This window comes from Physeter macrocephalus, chromosome 2 (genome assembly GCF_002837175.3).
Source record: "Physeter macrocephalus isolate SW-GA chromosome 2, ASM283717v5, whole genome shotgun sequence".
NCBI lineage: Eukaryota > Metazoa > Chordata > Mammalia > Artiodactyla > Physeteridae > Physeter > Physeter macrocephalus.
Genome location: NC_041215.1, coordinates 117,628,667 through 117,648,373, shown reverse-complemented (window position 1 = coordinate 117,648,373; position 19,707 = coordinate 117,628,667). Strand labels below are relative to the sequence as shown.

Genomic DNA, 19,707 nt, shown 5'->3' with positions numbered 1-19,707 from the left:
GACGCGCAGGCTCAGCGGCCATGGCTCACGGGCCCAGCCGCTCTGCGGCACGCGGGATCCCCCCAGACCGGGGCACGAACCCGCGTCCCCTGCATCGGCAGGCGGAATCTCAACCACTGCGCCACCAGGGAAGCCCAGGACACAACTTTTAAGGTGAAAGATGACAAAAGGTTTCCGTTGGCCTTCGGTGTAATACCTGAACAGTCAGGACCACATGGGCAGGGCACATACACGCACAATTATGTCCTGATGCAGGAAGGCACTGCCATCCACTGCACCCTACTTCCGGTAGTAAACCTGGGAGAATACCGGGTCCATTTCTGGGCACCAAACATTGAATACATTTTTTAGGTAGCTCCAGAGGGGCCATCAAGGACTGCTTTAAATTATGGGAAACATTTCACTTAACATAGGAATAAGGAAGTACTGGCAGTATCCTAATGTCGGGCCAACAGAAGATTTAATCCCCCCTAAGTTTCTAGTCCACAATCTGCTGTTTGTTTAGAAGGTAGTCAACCACACTCTTTAGAACTATGATTAGAGGAAACTCATGAGCAGAATCCCCTATGAGTAAACTAGTGGGACTTTAAGATGCCTGTGCCACCTGCTATGGTGGCTGCTCAGTTTCTTTGGCTTACCTAATGATTTTCAGATGTTCACACAGGTAACATTTTGGGATGAGCTGAGCCCCAGGAGGCAGGGATGCTCCTGTATTTCTTACAAATAACCATGTGTAATGTCTGTCAAACTAAAGAGCCTATAACTAAGACAAATTAAATACAACTACCAGACACCATGGCTCCAAGAGTATTAAAATTTAACGCTTTATTTTTTTAAAAAGGTTATTTTCAAAATTCCATATGTGATTTTTCACCTACACATAGGCAGGGTATAAAGTAATGTGTGAAGAAGTCAGTGATGGAAGAGCCGGAGATTCGTGTGAGCCAGGATTATTCCCAGCTCATCACAAGCCTCGATCACAACTTTGTCAGCAGTGGAACCGGCAGGGGCAGCGATGTAGGCCACGCCACTCTGAGGGGGAGACAGAGACGGACTCTCAAAACACAGCCTCATGCCAAAACACGTCCAGAATCAACCCCTCACACCCAGTAACAAGTGCAAGCTAACAACGATTCACATTGCAGACTGATTCGGTCAAGAGGCAAAATGACGGGATTTGGGTTGTGCATACAACAGAAGAAGTCAAAATAATACTCTAGATGTTACTGATATATCACATCATCATAGCCTGGATATATAATATGACTCATAGAACTGAAAAATCAGAAGCAGCATCTCTGAAATGGTTGCTGCATAATGACCAAATCCATACCCACACCAATTTCATACTTACCCTTTTAGCTCTGTCTACATTATCCCGGAAAGGAAAGAAGGCATCAGAGCTGATGGAAACTTCACTAAGTTTGTCAACCCATTCCTTCTTCTCTGCCTCAGTTAATAACTCGGGGACCTGCTCAAACAGTGCCTTCCACTTGATCAAATCTTCACCCTATGAGTGGCGGCAGAGCAGAAAGACAGGTTTTTACACCATCTTCAGTACTATCTGATACAAATCAGAATGCCAGAAAATCACTTCGGCATTTTTCCTAGGACTTAATTATAAATAATGACTCATTTATATCCACGTCCATATTTCTAGAACCTTTTTTTGATGCTGTATAACATTTCATTAAGGAAGAAAATTAATCTTAAGTGTACCAGATAAAGACTGTACCATTTATAAGCCAGTTTATTCCAAATATATTTTGTTCTTTAATCTCTAAGTTAAATATACTGCTTTATATCCCTGTATCAAAGCAAGCAAGGACACATAATTTCTAGAAGTACATTTCTACAATAATTAGTCTTAAGTACAGAGTCAGTCTAATAGACCAACCAGAACATGGCTCAAGAGTATTCATTTTATAAAAGTACTTCTATTTGGGGTTTAAGCCAAAAGGCTTAAACAATATACTTTTATTCTTATTCACATGTGTAAGTTCTCTTCCAGGACTTACAGCACAATTTGCTGTGTAATAAGCAGAAAAAGTAAATATTAAAGTAATTTTTTAAAAAAGCTGTTTGACGACAATGAGATATCATCTCACACCAGTCAGATTGGCCATCATCAAAAACTCTAGAAACAATAAATGCTGGAGAGGGTGTGGAGAAAAGGGAACCCTCTTGCACTGCTGGTGGGAATGTAATGTAAATTAGATAGCTAGTGGGAAGCTGCCGCATAGCACAGGGAGATCACCTCTGTGCTTTGTGACCATGAGAGGTGTGGGATAGGGAGGGTGGGAGGGAGGGAGACACAAGAGGGAAGAGATATGGGAACATATGTTTATGTATAACTGATTCACTTTGTTGTAAAGGAGAAACTAACACACTATTGTAAAATAGTTATACTCCAATAAAGATGTTAAAAAAAAAAAAAAAAAGCTGTTTGAAGCGTTTCCTGGTTACAAAGCACACTCTCCAATGACACGTGTTGATCATGTCATGGATTCCTGTCCCTGAATGGACAACCCAGTGGAGTTGACTCGGCTTCTCAGAAGACCACTGAGTTTTTGATTACCAAGCTTCTCTTTGTGTTTTGCATCCAGTACCTGTTAAGCATTTCTATTTCCAGAAACTGAGAGGGGTGGGATAGGGAGGGTGGGAGGGAGGGAGACGCAAGAGGGAAGGGATATGGGAACATATGTATATGTATAACTGATTCACTTTGTTGTAAAGGAGAAACTAACACACTATTGTAAAACAGTTATACTCCAATAAAGATGTTAAAAAAAAAAAAAAAAAGCTGTTTGAAGCGTTTCCTGGTTACAAAGCACACTCTCCAATGACACGTGTTGATCATGTCATGGATTCCTGTCCCTGAATGGACAACCCAGTGGAGTTGACTCGGCTTCTCAGAAGACCACTGAATTTTTGATTACCAAGCTTCTCTTTGTGTTTTGCATCCAATACCTGTTAAGCATTTCTATTTCCAGAAACTGGGCTAAATCCTATTATTTTAGCAGGCTACCTAACACTTGCAATTTTAATGCTCCCATATACCTGCTTCAAAGTAGAAAACATTAAAGAAATATAACACAAGTACACTGCGTTGTTAATGGAGCTTGTAGAAATTGTAGAGGGACATTTGTTACCTGCTATCAAGTAATTTGTATGCAATGTTAAATACACACCTATCACGTAGTAAGCATCATGACTGGCACTGTGACAGACACCCAAGACGGGTGAAAAACAGCCCCTGCCATCAAAACTTATAATCAGGGACTTCCCTCATGGTCCAGTGGTTAAGAATCCGCCTTCCAAGGCAGGGGACGTGGCTTCGATCCCTGGTCAGGGAACTAAGAACCCACATGCCACAGGCAACTAAGCTCGCATGCCACAAGTACTGAGCCTGCGCACTCTAGAGCCCACGTGCCGCAACTAGAGAGTCCACACGCCACAGCTAGAGAGACGCCTGCATGCTGCAACTAAGACCTGACACAGCCAAATAAATAAATAAACAAACAAATAAATCTTAAAAAAAAAAAAAAAAAAAAAAAGCTTATAGGAACTTCCCTGGTGGTGCAGTGGTTAAGAATCCACCTGCCAATGCAGGGGACATGGGTTCGAGCCCTGGTCCAGGAAGATCCCACATGCCGCGGAGCAACTAAGCCCGTGCACCACAACTAGCGAGCCTGTGTGCTACAACTACTGAAGCCTGTGCACCTAGAGCCCACACACTGCAACAAGAGAAGCCACTGCAATGAGAAGCCTGCGCACCTCAATGAAGAGCAGGCCCTGCCTGCCACAACTAGAAAAAGCCCACGCGCAGCAATGAAGACCCAACGCAGCCAAAAACGAATAAATATATAGGAGAAAAAAAAGCTTATAATCAACAGGGGAGGTACAAACATAAAAAACTAAACCAGTGGTTATAATCTAAAAAGACAGATGATCTGTAGTGTCAGAAAGGGATAAAGAACGCCAAAGAAAGGTAAATGAGACAGAGGAAGTTTAGATTAGTAAATTTAGATAATACAGAACTTCAAGAAAAATATCTTTTCTCTTTGTAGTGATGAAGATAGTCTGTTACACAGAAAAGGGTAAACATACTAATACACTCCACCCACACTCAACGGCAGCCCTTTTACCTCTCCGATGGTTCCAGTAACATATTGATCGATGGCGTTGGAGATTTCTGCTCTCTTCACTCCAGTTTTAAACTTCATAGAAAGCACTTGTGGGTGATGTCTAAGCCACCAATAGTTTGCCTTATCCCCTGCAAGGCGTGTGCAGTGTATCCGAGACTGCTGTCCAGCTCCAATGCCAATAACCTGAAGAATGAAGAACATGGACGTTAAAATGCATAACAACACGCTTCTCAATGGATCTTTTGTGCATATTCCCCCAAATCCATCAATTTTGTGGGGGGAAAAGAAAATCAGGCTGAAATAAGAGAAATACAAATAATTTTAAAGTCATTAAAAAGGTTAAGTGTAACATGTTTTAACTATTATTTATATGTTTTACCTCTTCAGTGAAATTTGAGGTATGGCTATTAATTAATATCTGGAAGTTTCTAGAGCTCCTGGACATCAGTAGTGAAGTGTGGTCTTGCTGGAACTTATTAGACAAGTAGCCACAGTCTCCCAGGTTTTTGGTATTACAGATTAGCAATCTTGCAACAGTAGGCAATCACCTAAATTCCGAATTTGAAAGGGTCTTGCAGGTCACATGTCAATTAACATCCATCCTCCCCTCCCACTTATGGGCCAAATCATTTAACAAATGGCTAGAGAGGAGCTCAAGACACTATGAGAAGAAACAGTGTTAAAGCCACAGCAAAACCAGGTTTATCCTAGAGCTAGGAGAGGCCCAGTGATGAGCCAGCTCAGTCCTGCATCCTATGGCTTTTAACTAGGAAAAGTTAAATACCTAGCTTAACATCAGATAGTAAAAGATGTTCAATATTTTGACTGTGGTAGTGGTCACGGTCAAACAACTATATAATCTGTGCAAACTGGTCAAACTCTACACTTAAAAAGGGTGAATTTTACTGTATATAAATTATGCCTCAGTAAACCAGACTTCTCATCATGTTAACTCTTAGTCTACAGATTCTTGGTAAAATGATGTTAGAAGTATAAATAAAAATACCCTTTATGCTGCAAAACGATGGGCTAGGGGGTAGCAGTATGTTCTACTCCCTCTTCACTGGAAATGCTACTGACAGGGACGAGGGGAGCAAAAAAACTAGTTTCCTAGCAGCCATTGTCCCCTAACCCAAAACGTGCCAACTCGTTCCAGGCAAGAAGCAATAAGAACAATTTTAATACTTAGTTCCAAAGATACTTTGTAATCATTACTGAGTAAATACTGACAAACCGAGAAGAGAAAAACTTGGCAAATTTTCCTTTTCAAGCAGTCTAGTTCCCAAGACAGATGGATTTTTGAACATCATCTTGTAAAACAACAGTCCTCCCAAGGTAAGTCTGACAGCTTGGTTACCTGCCCATGCCTGGCATAGCACACGGAGTTAGACTGAGTATACTTGACAGCAATGGTGGCCACAGTGAGGTCTCTGAGCGCAGATTCCGGCAACTAAAAAACACAGAATGGTAAATGGGGCTTTTTTTTTTTTTAAAAAAAACCTTCATTTAACTTTTAGCATATTATGTGTCTCCTATAACAGACCTATAATATAGTTCTATCCCTCAAATGTGGGTGTGAAATTAACTGTTCATAGGAGACACTATCATGTTTTACTGAAAGAATCATATTTAACATATTTGTCCTGGAACTCTGTGCGACGCCTAATGCATCACAAACTCAAATTGATGCCATTTTGCAACAAACTTTGGCTTAAGCCTCTTTACGTATCACACTAGATATGAAATACCATAACCACTCCAAAACTGACAAACAGTATTTTTTCTATCACAGTAGCACCGAATAACTGGAGATGTGATAAAATTTATGTTCAAAAAAACACTGAGAGTAATTTTCACAGACACTACAAATAACTGTGATGCACGTACAGCCAAGACTGCTCAGGAAAAACCAAATTAGGATCATTTTTTGGTTTGCCTAGAATATTCTACGTAGAAAGTATTCAAAAATGTATTAAGCATGGTTCAAACAGAGTGAAACAACTACTATAACTAAAAATGTCACTCACTATCTTTACTATAAAGAGCAAATACAAATTGAAAAGAAGAATAATGATCTATGTTGGTATGCTAAGTGGACAAAAGATATAAGCACAGCTAATTGATAAATTATCTAACTGAAAAACTGTTAAGTCAGACTTCATCAAAACTAAAGCTTCTGCTCTTAGAAAAGATCCTGTATTAAGAGGATAAAAAGACAAGTTACAGACCATGAGAAAATATTTTGCAAACCACATATCCAACAAAGAACTAGTATTCACAATATATAAAGACCTCTCAAAATTCAGCTACAAGAATAAAAATATAATTAGAAAATAGGCGAAAGACATGAAGAGACATTTCAAGAAAAAGGATATACAGATGGCAGATAAACACATGAAAAAATGTCCATCACTAGGCATTAGGGAAGGCAAATTAAAATCATGAGATATTGCTACACACCTATCTAATAAGAAAAGCGACAACACTGAAACCTGGTAATGATGCAGAGAAACTGGGATCATGCATACGTTGCTGGTGTAAAATATAAAATGATACAGCCTCTTTGGAAAACAGTTTGGCAGTTTCTTATACTAAATATGCAACTATAATGCCAGCCAGCAAATACACTCCTGGGCCTTTAGAACAGAGAAATGAAAACTATGTTCATACAAAAACCTGTTCATGAATGTACAATGAATGAAAGTTACAGAAAGGGGAACAGATTAGTAGTTGCCCGAGGTTACAGAGGAGGCAGAGGTAGGAGAGAAGTGAGTGTGGCTATAAAAGGCAACAGAAGGGCTTCCCTGGTGGCGCAGTGGTTGAGAATCCGCCTGCCGATGCAGGGGACACGGGTTCGTGCCCCGGTCCGGGAGGATCCCACATGCCGCGGAGCCGCTGGGCCCGTGAGCCATGGCCGCTGGGCCTGTGCATCCGGAGCCTGTGCTCTGCAACGGGAGAGGCCACAGCAGTGAGAGGCCCGTGTACCGCAAAAAAAAAAAAAAAAAAAAAAAAAAAAAAGGCAACAGAAGCCTCCTTGTAGTGAGGGGCATGTTCTGTGTCTTGACTGCATCAGTGTCAATTATCAAGGTTGTGATGCTGTATTCATAGTTTTGCAAGACACTGTCCATTAGGGGAAATGGAGTAAAAGATATATGGGAACTCTTAAAACTGCACGTGTATCTATAATTTTTACTTTTTAAACTCAAAATTAAAAGCTTAAAAACCACTGTTAGAATTTTTTAAGAATTTATTATACTAAGGTACTACTGATGTATTGATAGTATATCCTTTTCTATCTGTATACATTTTATTCCTTTGGTTCTAAGAAAGATTAATAACAAAAGCCAGCCTTCCTAGCTGCCTACCTTCAAATATAACCCTAGTATCCCGAGTTAGGATCAAGGACTATGAGACATGTCAAGGGGTGGGAGTGAGAGAGTCCAGTGTAATAAACATGGCACATATAGTTAAAACAAATTGAAGCACTATTCAAGAAAAATGGGAGAAGAGAAAAATTCAAGCATGTTCGTTAATACTTAACACACACTCATTACACTTCTCCGGCTTTCTCAGGACTGAAACCATTCTAGACCTAATAGTATAATCTGATGATTTTGAGGCTGGAATATTAATAAAAACCTGTTTTAAAAGAAGGGAGGGGAATATAAAGGAGGATAATACTATCATTCTCATCCTTAGTTAGGTTTCCAAATTTCCATTAAAAATACATATGAACAAGTACAAAAGAATGTAGATAAAAGATTAAAATCAAACCCTTGTAAAAATATCCAAGCTAGCATAGCCAGAGGCACAAAACCTATCAAGTGCTACTAAATTAATCAGTCCAATACCTATAAAACTACAAGGAAAACTTACAAAAGTAAGAGTCTCAATAGGTAGACACAGTTGTCAGCATGGGTACCATGGAATCTAGCTCAATACCCTTTTGGTATTTTAAAAAATACATTAACCAGCCAGATGAATAAAGTTAAAAAAAAAAAACACCAAAGGAAGCCTCATTTTACTGTGAGCTGCTTAAAAACATTGCTACCCCGGTACCTCAGGGCCTTGACCAAAGGAGTGGATTCCAAAGGACTGAAAGATCTTTCTATATATGATTCCTACATGTTCCTTCACTTCAGGGCACCATTAAGTTTCAAAGATAAAAATGAAAGAATAACCAGTAAACCAACAAAGATCATGTCTTAATCACTCTATGTTTATTAACAAAACTATCCTGATAAAGATTTTAAAGCCTATTTTCAACATTCTACTTAAAGTCTCAGGATTCAGACTGGGAAACAATAGCCAACTCGTCCACTTGTTACAAAATGACTTCTTAAGAGACTAATCCTTTTCTAAGAACAAATAGAAAAACTGAATACAGAGCTCATAAAATATCAAGTACTGAGGGGCAAGAGGCAAAGACCCCAGAGATAAAGGAAGCAGGAAGAAATGAATGTGACTACGCTTTTCCCCTCAAGGCATTTTCCAAGTTGCAAGGCAGTAACTAAGAGGTAAATGAGCTAAGCCCCACATAAGTCAACTCTACGAAGGGAAAAAAACACCATCCAGACCCTCAAAATATCTATATGGTTCTTTCATACTGCGGACCAAAAAACTGATCAAATAGTCAACCTACAAAAGATACGGAAAATTTTATTTGAGACAACCTGAGGAACCCAGGAGACAGTCTCTCAGAGAGCTCTGAGAACTGTTCCAAATAGGTAAGGGGGGAGGCCAGTATATACGTGATTTCGATGAAGGGGCACGTGCAATCAGGCACACTTCTTGGCAGAAGGTTACTGCTATTCTCGAGGAACAGACATCCTAATTCTTTTAAGTGCTTTTCTAAGTATGGGAAGATACAAGAAACTGGGTTCACAAAATCTCCTGAGAATATATAACTATCTGAGGGCCAGTTTTGTCAGTTTTCCCAGAGCACAAAGTACCTCATCCTGAATTCCTTTCAGTGACTGCAGTGGCTAAAGACTTGATTCTTGCAAAACTGGATGGTGGGCGACATTCTTTATTTTACGATCCCCTCCCTTTTGGTCTTAATTTCAATCAAAGTTTGGGAGGCATTTTGTGACTAATTTGTCCCATGGTGCTAGGAATTCTCATAAGGATTTCGTTGATAAGCCACTCGATGTGCTATTACTGGACTAGGCCCTCTTGGCAGTAACCAAAAGCCTCTGGCCCACCTGACTTACTAGTCTATTATGGTCCAGGAAATGGTTCCCTCTTGTTGCTTCTTTCCATATCTATAGTTACACTATTATAAGCACTGATCTTATAGAAAGATGTATTTGGCCAATCATTTCAACTCCCCGAGTTATCATTATTTTTATCAAACGCTCAGTCACATATTTGGAAGAAACAATAATCTTGTAAAATAGGCAGAATAGAAATACAATAGCTAGTAATATTAATAAGGTCATAAGTAAGTATTTAAGCTAAGAATTCCATTAGGTGCAGCCCAGAATCTCCCCACAATGTCTGACCAGTCTGCTCTGTACCAATCACTATCTTTAAGGGAAGTGATACATTGGCACTGTACATAAAGTTCATCAAAGATGTCTGCATGCACAAGGCAGAGTGGTGGGTCATCGTGACCCATCAAAGGATTGAGAAAGGAATGTTATCTTCTAAGGAGTTACGTGGCTGGCAGCAGAAGAAGAAAAATTGAGCTTTATGGTTGAGCAGGTATTTCTGCCACTGGGGAAGCCTGGTTAACGCATAATGCAGATGCACTATGCACACTAGAGGGGAAGGAGGAGGCCAAAGGGCAGAGAAAAAGTTTCATATTTAAATTTTTCTTGCCTTGCCTTAAAATATGAATTTTTATTTCATCAATATCCAATGCCCAGCATGCAATCAAAAACACCAGGCATACCAACAGATAAGACCAGAAAACAATGAAGTCAGTTACACATCTGAAGTACTGAAAAGAAAGTACAGCCAACATCAGACCCAGCAAAAATATCCTTTAAAACTGAAGGCCCAATTAAGGGATTTCAGAAAAACAAGTACTACTAGCTCATCCATTTCCTTATAGTATAACCTTGGGCAAATGTCTTAACTGTCCTCTCTGTCACAATTTTGTGACCTTTACAATAGAGTTGACAGTAGTCACACCCTGCCCAGAGGGAGCTGTGCATATTAATTGATATAATACATGTAAATACACAAAGAAAACCATTTTTATCCTAGGAATATGTCCTTCTAAAAGATGACAACAGGACAAGAGCAAAATCGTGACTACGTGAAAACATCAATCACATTACTGAAAATGGAAACAACTTAAATATCCGTCATAGTACATGGATTGCCACATGGCCTTTCAGATGAAGATGTGGATCTATGTTTCTTGATATAGAAACACATTTGTAGCTCAGTGCATAGAACAAAAGGCAAGTTACAGAACAGATTTATAAAAGACATGATCCCATATATGTAGAATTGAAGGTAAATAACTACATATATACATATGCACAGAAGTTTCTAATATGGTCTTCTGTTCATTATTTAAGTTCTCAAACTTACTTGACAACTCAGAGATGAGCTAGCTCTTTGCATACTGGCCAGTTTTAAATACGGGCCTTAATAAATGCACAAGCATATAAATATTAAAAACAGATCTACTGAATCACTAGTGTTCAGTTCAGATATTTTCAGACTTACATCTTTATTCTTGGTAACAATGTTGCTAAATAATGAACTGTTGACGACACTATTATTTCTCTTCTGGCTTAAACGAAGACCAAAGAGAGTTCGAACTTCGTTTTCATCTGGACGGTAAGACTGGTCCATCTAAATAAAACAAATTTAAAGAGTTAAAAGAGTAAAAAATATGTCTACAACCCTCAAAATTTTTCACTTATACATCCCTCAAAATTTTTCACTTAATTTATGTTCAAGATATTTCATTATAAGCAAGGCTATATGCATTTTTTCTAACTTAAGCAGGTATAAGATCATTTCAGGATGGGTGTAATAGAATGGCCAGGCACCAATATTTTGCTCCAAAATTTTTTATAGGTTTTATAATCTTATAGGGTTTTGTAACTTATACCAAACATTAGAACCAATGATTCCAACAGAGCATTTCTGGTTTCAGTAACTGAAAGCAATGTACATATGCTTTTTATATAAAAAAAAACTAAAACAGATATGCTAACAAACAGGCAGTGGCACAAAAACTAACCTCTAATTTTTTTCTAAAAATCTATTACAAATACTTAATTAAGACTTAGATTAAAAAGTTAAAAGAGTGGGCTTCCGTGGTGGCACAGTGGTTAAGAATCCGCCTGCCAATGCAGAGGACAAGGGTTCAAGCCCTGGTCTGGGAAGTTCCCACATGCCGCGGAGCAACGAAGCCCGTGTGCCACAACTACTGAGCCTGCGCTCTAGAGCCCGTGAGCCACAACTATGGAAGCCCACGTGCCTAGAGCCCACGCTCCGCAACAAGAAAAGCCAACGCAATGAGAAGCCCACGCACGGCAACAAAGAGTAGCCCCCGCTCGCCGCAACTAGAGAAAGCACGCGTGCAGCAAGGAAGACCCAACACAGCCAAAACTAAAAAAAAAAAAAAAAAAAAAAAAAAAGGTAAAAGAGAGAGAACAGCATTTGTAGTCTGTGTCTTTGTTATTTGAAAAGGAATACATCATTCATTGCTTTCTTCCTCTCCTAAATTTTTAACTGAAATGATAATAAGACATGGGAATAATCTGCATAAGACCACTCTCTCCCTAGACATTTTTCCAAATTTGACAGTATTTCTTCATTTAACCTTTGGATGATCTTTGACTTAGAAAGCACTGACATCTATAACTTATAAGCAAGCCCTCATATTAATTCTGCTTAATCTGCATTTTCCTGAATTCTAAAATGGTCCTTTTCCCTTTGCATTATAAAATTTCTAAAACTGAGATGTGCCCGCCTATTAACTGATGTCATAAAAAAACCTCTCAAATAAACAAAATATTGGTGTGTTCTTTTGACACCCTGAAACATGATACTGTCTGGTGCTAAAGAGGTCATGATCAGGGTCAGGCTCAGGATTTGGAAAACATTCTCCATGATGCTACAAGTAACTGCTAATAGCCAGAAGTACTTACTACTCTTAATGACAACAACAACAAAAAACAGTTAAGAGTGAAAATACAGTGGCAGCTAACTGAATGATTAAGTGTCTTTTAAAAAAGTATTACATTTAATGTGGTATTTTTGTTTTCTTTCCTTGAAAAGCTGACATGGAGTCTATGGTGAACCATGCAATTATTGGCTTCTTAAACTGAAGAATAGTAACTTTCAATATATGGAATTTGTATTCCACAAATTTTTTTTACATTAATACCTTCTGAAAAACAGTATTATGAATTTTAACTTTCAATTCAAATAACTTTTTGCTTTATCCATTTATGATCAGACTATGGCTAATTTCCCTAATGTATAAGAGCTTGTAGAAATCAGTAAGGAAAAAAACTCAACAATCTATTAGAAAGACAGGCAAAGAACATGGGCAGACAGTTCATAAAAGGGAAGTAAAAACACTCTTAAATGTGAAAAGATGTTCACCCACACACAGTGAGAAACTAAAAGTGCAATGAGATGCCATTTTCATCTATCTAACTGCTAAGATAAAAATGTTTAAAAACTTGATGCTAGCAAAGGTGTTAGGAAATAGGCACCCTCACACATTCCCATTAAGACATAAAATTGGTTGTACAACCTTAAAATGAGCAGCATCTATCAAAGTCATCAATACAGACAGTCTGCAACCTAGTCCTAATTTTATTCTCAGGACTTTCCCTCTAGCTTATTCACTGCAGGGTGTGTGTAATAGCTAAAGACTGGTGACTGGCTAGATAAGATACACAGATATGGGACAAACTTCCAAGATGATGAAGCAGTGTGCATTTGTGTCAGTGGGGAGAAAAAGAAGAAATGCAAATGCAAATATACGCTGAATATGTATAGACTACATATTTCAGGAAAGGTGAGCAAGAAATTGAGACTATTACTTTTAAAAAAGGTAACAGAGTGGCAGAAGGGAAGGATGAGGAGACTTCATCAAATAACCTTCAATACCTTTTGAATAGGAAACCACATTAAATATATTATTTTTAAAGAAACGAAAAGTAAGGGTGAGAAAGCTATCTTGATCTTAAACCCAAAAAATTAATAGGAAGAAAAAATTTGCAGGGTTAAGGATAAAAAAAACCATAGTAAAGAAGGATAAATTAGAAGGGTGCCAGTATAAAGGAAAGATTAAATATGGGGAAAAAGAGACAAAATAGAAGAGCAAATTACTGTTTCAAACATGAATTGCACTAACCTGAAGAACACAGTAGTTCCCATTTTTCTTTTTAGAAAGTAATTTCAAAGCTTCGTCTTCATATCCCGGGGCAATAATACCATCAGATACCTATATGTGTATTAAATATTAACTTCTATTTTAAAAAATTAGAGAACACCTCTTAAACAATCTAGAGATAATTATCTGTTGTAAATAATGCAGTAGCAGTTTCTGGTTTCTGCCTCCACCAGATAATACTAATACTATACTTGGAAAAGGTAAGTCTATGCTAGAATACAACTTTCTACAGCTGATCTTATCTCATTGGCTGTCCTTTTGGTTTTCTGTTTCAATTTTAACCAAGAATATATGAATGATTCGCTGTAATACATGTATCTTAGGAAGAAAAATGATTTTTTACTCTTCTGTTCACAGGGAGGTTTTGTACTAGAAAGAGCATGTTCTTCTAATTCTGGCTCTGCCAAAACCTGGCTAAATGACCCGAGGCAAGGCAGGCTCCTCAACAGCAAGAAAAGAGGTCAGAGGAAATCAGATTTAACACATTATAAAGATACAAAAGTCATAGCTCACACCCCAAAGCCTCGTGCTGTAACCTATAATGCAGCATGCCAGCTCCACGGCAGCTGGGGATGGTAGGGGTGATGGTAAGGATCCCTAAAGCAACTAAATATTGTCAAGTCACAGGCCCTGTTAGCCTTAACTGCTAACTGTTTGTTTCCCTCTGAGGCATCTGAGCTCCTTCATTCTTCTTCTCTATCTCCCCAGCCCCACCCCCACCTTTCCGGAATGCCTGTTTGGTACTCTATTGATGGGGGTTAGTTTTTTAGAGTAGTTTATAATTCCCCTCACTATACAGTCTCTTTCATTACAGACCTAATGAAAGTTTATAGCCAGGTTCATTATTACATCACCATCCTAGATAGCATCCTCTGTTCTTCAGAAACAATAACTCTGGCATTAAGACAATGACTACCAGAAAATTTTAAAGAATTAAATATATAAAACTTGATCACAATAGCCAAATACAAATATTATAGGTTATGGTTTCAATAAACACTATAAACAAATTAAGCTCTACTTAGTTATGCATGGGACAAGATACAGAATGTCCACTAACCTCTCTAGAGATAATTTTGGCAGTAGGGACATCACAAATATCAGATAATGCAACAAAATCACCAAAGGAGGACATCCTATCAGCCCCTGTAAATAAAAATTAAAACGTAGTATTTATCACAGATTATCCATCCTTATACAGAAAAAGGTAATGTTCAACAAACCCCAATGCGATCATATAAAATATAACGACTAAGATTTAAACAACAGATTAATAAGTCATTTAACTGAAATAATCAATAACAAATATTCTTTCATTTTACCTCCTAGAGCAACATTCAGCAAACTTTTTCTGTAAAGGGCCTGACAGTAAATATTTTTTAAGCTTTGCGGCCACGTGATCCCTGTTCCACCTCCAAGATTGTGGTTAGCAATCAGCCACCGACAATACTATGTGGCCCTATTCCAACCAGACTACATTTACAAAGCTAGGTGGTGGGCTGGATTTAGCCAATGAGAGACACTTTGCTAACCCCTGTTGTAGAAAGTAAACCATGAGAAAGTGTCTCAATAGTCTCCCATTAATTTTACAATAATATTCACAGGTTATTAAGCTCATGCATTAGATACTTGTGAATTATATAAAATATAACTTTAACCAAATTCAGTGTACTTAAATAACCATACAACTTAAATTTAGCAATACAAATACATAGCCTAATCTGAAACTTCACACACCAAATTCCAATTGTGCTGCCCTTTATTACATTAAATACTAAAACTAACACATACTTTTATAAACAAATTTATTCCAAGGCTCTCATATAGTCATTCTGAAGTATTTATGAAAAACAGATTAAGGTAATTTGAAATCCTATAATGAAACAAAGGATATTACTACTTTAAGATAAAATATTGCTTTTCCTCTCAAAAAAAAAAAGAACAGAAAAAGTGCTATTATTCTTCTGACCTCTTGCTCTTGCATATGCAGTGGATATGGGTGTGAGGGTTTTGTACATATCATAGACCATGCAGACTTTGGCTTCATCTTCACTGAGTGGAATTCCAACAGCAGCACCTGGTATAGAAAGCCATAAATAAACCAAAAATCTCAAGTTACTACTAATCAATTCCTAAATCAGGACATTTTTCTAAACATCTAGTCTAAAACATCTAGTCTATATAGCATAATTTCTAGTGCTTGGGCCAAATTAAACAAAAACCTGTTTGGCCAGATAATTAAATGCCAAAAATGTAACTGCAGGGGAGGGTGAGGCGGGGGAAATCTCTTCTCCAGCCTCTGAAAACAGAGCCACTGTCTTGAGTCTGCCAACACTAGGCGTGTATATGAAGCTACTTTAATTCATTACTGACTCTCTGTCCTGCTTGATATCACACACCGTTTATTTATCTGCCACTCCCATTGTTTTCATATCCAAAAACTATCTGAGAACTAATTATGTGTTGAATTGTCAGTAGGTGATACAAATAACTAAGCTGTAAAGCTGACTTAAACATAGAAGAAAAAAGGTCTCTCATACAAGGGCCGTAAAAAGTTAAAGTGCCATAATAACAACTTCTTTATGTCTATTCGGTTAAATTTTCAACCATGTGGAAAAATGTTTAGTTTAGTAATACTGCATTAAGCAACATCACTTTTATTTTCTAAAACATGTTTCCACTACAAATAAAACTATTATCTCACCTTCCTATCTCATAATAGTGGTACATATCATATATATGTAAGAGATATGTGCGCATGGTATTGTTATCAGATTTTATCCAGTTACTACATTGATATTGTTATTAACAAAAGTGGTTTCGGACTTCACAGAATGTCTATATTGGCTTTTGAGTCATGTCAAACTTCCAAAAATTTTTTTAAAAGTGTATTTTGAACAGTTCCAGAGAATCCCACAGTGCAGTGCTTTACCTGCCGGGCTGACATGTTTGAAAGAGGCAGCAGCTGGAATGCCTAAAGCTTCTTTGAGTTCCTTCACCAGCTGCCAGGCATTCAAAGCATCACACAAGTTTATAAATCCAGGGGCTCCATTCAAAACTACATATAAAAATATAAATACACATTAACAAGCCAGGTCAATAAGATCAGGTATGTGTACATTTCCTAGAAAAATTTTAAAAACACATATATAAAGATTGCACAAATGTTTCAAATAAAGTATAACGAAGAGGCAAACAGATATACACGAACATACAAGAACTTGGTGAGACTGAATAAAGCACCCGAGTCTGAGCCCATCTTAACAAACACACACACACCACAGAGGTGCATGAACACACACGTGTGCACACACCACTGGTGGACCAAAGCCAGCAAATCCATAAATAAATCAACAAAGAATTCAGGAAAAGGAAAAAAGTACGACTAGACTAGTGATCATCAGGGATCCACTTCAGTACAGAAATAAGATCAAACAACTGTGGCAACTTTACCGTACAATTTATAGTATAAAATTTAAATTGTAAGTCCTGTCAGTTTAAGAAATAATGTTACAAACTAAAGCAAGAGTTTAGTGGGTGGGAGAGCTGGAGGGAAAAACCTGTGTTGGGTTTCTCTTCTTTTATACCAGACTCAGTAGACTCAGTCTAAAGTTGAAATGCAGTTAAAAAGGAGACTACAACTTTTCCACTGCCTATTTTCTTAACAATGGCAGGATTTTTAAAAGCCAAAATCTTGTGAATAAACATTTATAAGAAGTTCAGCGCACACACAAAACTAGTGGGCCACTAATTAAAAACAACTTTATAATTTCACTTCCTTTGTGTTATTTTGGATAGCAGATACTTTTAAAAGCAAAACCTTGCCAAACATCTACTGAGTGCCTACTACAATGTTAAGCACTGTTCTAGGAACTTGGGATATTATCAGTGAATAAAACAGTCCCTCCCAAATTACTGTCATTGACAACCCTCTTAGATAGCCTCATCCAAGAGGGAAGACAGCAGAAGCAAGAAAAACTACACTTCTGCAGCCAGTGGAACAAAAACCACATTCACAAAAAGACAGACAAAATGAAAAGTCAGAGGAGTTTGTACCAGATGAAGGAACAAGATCAAACCCCAGAAAAACAACTAAATGAAGCGGAGATAGGCAACCTTCCAGAAAAAGAATTCAGAATAATGATCGTGAAGATGATCCAGGACCTTGGAAAAAGAACAGAGTCAAAGATTGAGAAGATGCAAGAAATGCTTAACAAAGACCTAGAGAATTAAAGAACAAACAACCATAGACGAACAATACAATAACTGAAATGAAAAACACTAGAAGGAATCAACAGCAGAATAACTGAGGCAGAAAAACGCATAACTGACCTGGAAGACTGAATGGTGGAATTCACTATCGCAGAATAAAGAAAGAAGAATGAAAAGAAATGAAGACAGCCTAAGAGACCTCTGGGACAACATTAAACGCAACAACATTCATACTATAAGGGTCCCAGAAGGAGAAGAGAGAGAGAAAGGACCCGAGAGAATATCTGAAGAGATTACAGTCGAAAACTTTCCTAACATGGGAAAGGCAATAGCCCCCAAGTCCAGGAAGTGCAGAGTCCCAGGCAGGATAAACCCAAGGAGAAACACACCGAGACACATAGTAATCAAATTGATAAAAATTAGACAAAGAAAAATTATTATTGAAAGCAACAGGGAAAAAAGACAAATAACATACAAGGGAATTCCCATAAGGTTAACAGCTGATTTCTCAGCAGAAACTCTACAAGCCAGAAAGCAGTGGCATGATATACTTAAAGTGATAAAAGGGAAGAACCTAGAACCAAGATTACTCTACCCAGCAAGAATCTCACTCAGATTCGACAGAGAAATCAAAAGCTTTACAGACAAGCAAAAGCTAAGAGAATTCAGCACCACCAAACCAGCTCTTCAACAAGTGCTAAAGGAACTTCTCTAAGCAGGAAACACAAGAGAAGAAAAGGACCTACAAAAACAATTAAGAAACAATTAAGAAAACAATTAAGAAAAAGGTCATAGGAACATACATATTGATAATTACCTTAAACGTGAATGCATTAAATGCCGCAACCAAAAGACACAGGCTCGCTGAATGGATACAAAAACAAGACCCACATATATGCTGTCTACAAGAGACCCACTTCAGACCTAGGAACACATACAGACTGAAAGTGAGGGGATGGAAAAAGATATCCCATGCAAATGGAAATCAAAAGAAAGCTGGAGTAGCAATTCTCATATCAGACAAAATAGACTTTAAAATAAAGACTATTACAAGAGACAAGAAGGACACTACATAATGATCAAGGGATCAATCCAAGAAGAAGATATAACAATTGTAAATATTTATGCATCCAACATAGGAGCACCTCAATACATAAGGTAAATGCTAACAGCCATAAAAAGGGAACTCGACAGTAACACAATAATAGTAGGGGACTTTAACGCCCACTTTCACCAACGGACAGATCATCCAAAATGAAAATAAATAAGGAAACACAAGCTTTAAATGAAACATTAAACAAGATGGACTTAATTGATGTTTACCGGACATTCCATCCAAAAACAACAGAATACACTTTCTTCTCAAGTGCACAGGGAACATTCTCCAGGATAGATCACATCTTGGGTCACAAATCAAGCCTCAGTAAATTTAAGAAAATTGAAATCATATCAAGAATCTTTTCTCACCATAACGCTATGAGATTAGAAATCAATTACAGGGGGAAAAAATCGTAAAAAACACAAACACGTGGAGGCTAAACAATAACATTACTAAACAGCCAAGAGATCACTGAAGAAATCAAAGAGGAAATAAAGAAATATGTAGAGACAAATTATAAGGAAAACACAACAATCCAAAACCTATGGGATGCAGCAAAAGCAGTTCTAAGAGGGAAGTTTATACCAATACAAACCTACTTCAAGAAACCAGAAAAATCTCAAATAAACAATCTAACCTAACACCTAAAGGAATTAGAGAAAGAAGAACAAATAAAACCCAAAGTTAGTAGAAGGAAAGAAATCATGAAGATCAGAGAAGAAATAAATGAAATAGAAACAAAGAAAACAAGAGCAAAGATCAATAAAACTAAACGCTGGTTCTTTGAGAAATAAACAAAATTGATAAACCATTAGCCAGACTCATCAAGAAAAAGAGGGAGAGGACTCAAATCAATAAAATTAGAAATG

At 37.7% G+C, this 19,707-nt stretch overlaps 1 protein-coding gene across 1 annotated transcript in view; it reads right to left on the bottom strand.

Annotated features, from left to right (window-relative positions):
• Nucleotides 1-807: 807 nt before the first annotated feature.
• ATIC (5-aminoimidazole-4-carboxamide ribonucleotide formyltransferase/IMP cyclohydrolase) overlaps nucleotides 808-19,707 on the bottom strand; it is a 31,233-nt gene continuing 12,333 nt past the window's right edge. Inside the window, exons 8-16 of the mRNA XM_007100871.4 lie at nucleotides 16,460-16,585; nucleotides 15,497-15,604; nucleotides 14,588-14,673; nucleotides 13,489-13,578; nucleotides 10,833-10,961; nucleotides 5,506-5,598; nucleotides 4,149-4,331; nucleotides 1,355-1,510; nucleotides 808-1,032 (exon numbers count right to left, since the gene is read on the bottom strand). Coding sequence (XP_007100933.2) covers nucleotides 913-1,032; nucleotides 1,355-1,510; nucleotides 4,149-4,331; nucleotides 5,506-5,598; nucleotides 10,833-10,961; nucleotides 13,489-13,578; nucleotides 14,588-14,673; nucleotides 15,497-15,604; nucleotides 16,460-16,585 — 1,091 coding nt within the window. The 3' untranslated portion in view covers nucleotides 808-912. The remainder of the gene's footprint in view (nucleotides 1,033-1,354; nucleotides 1,511-4,148; nucleotides 4,332-5,505; nucleotides 5,599-10,832; nucleotides 10,962-13,488; nucleotides 13,579-14,587; nucleotides 14,674-15,496; nucleotides 15,605-16,459; nucleotides 16,586-19,707) is intronic.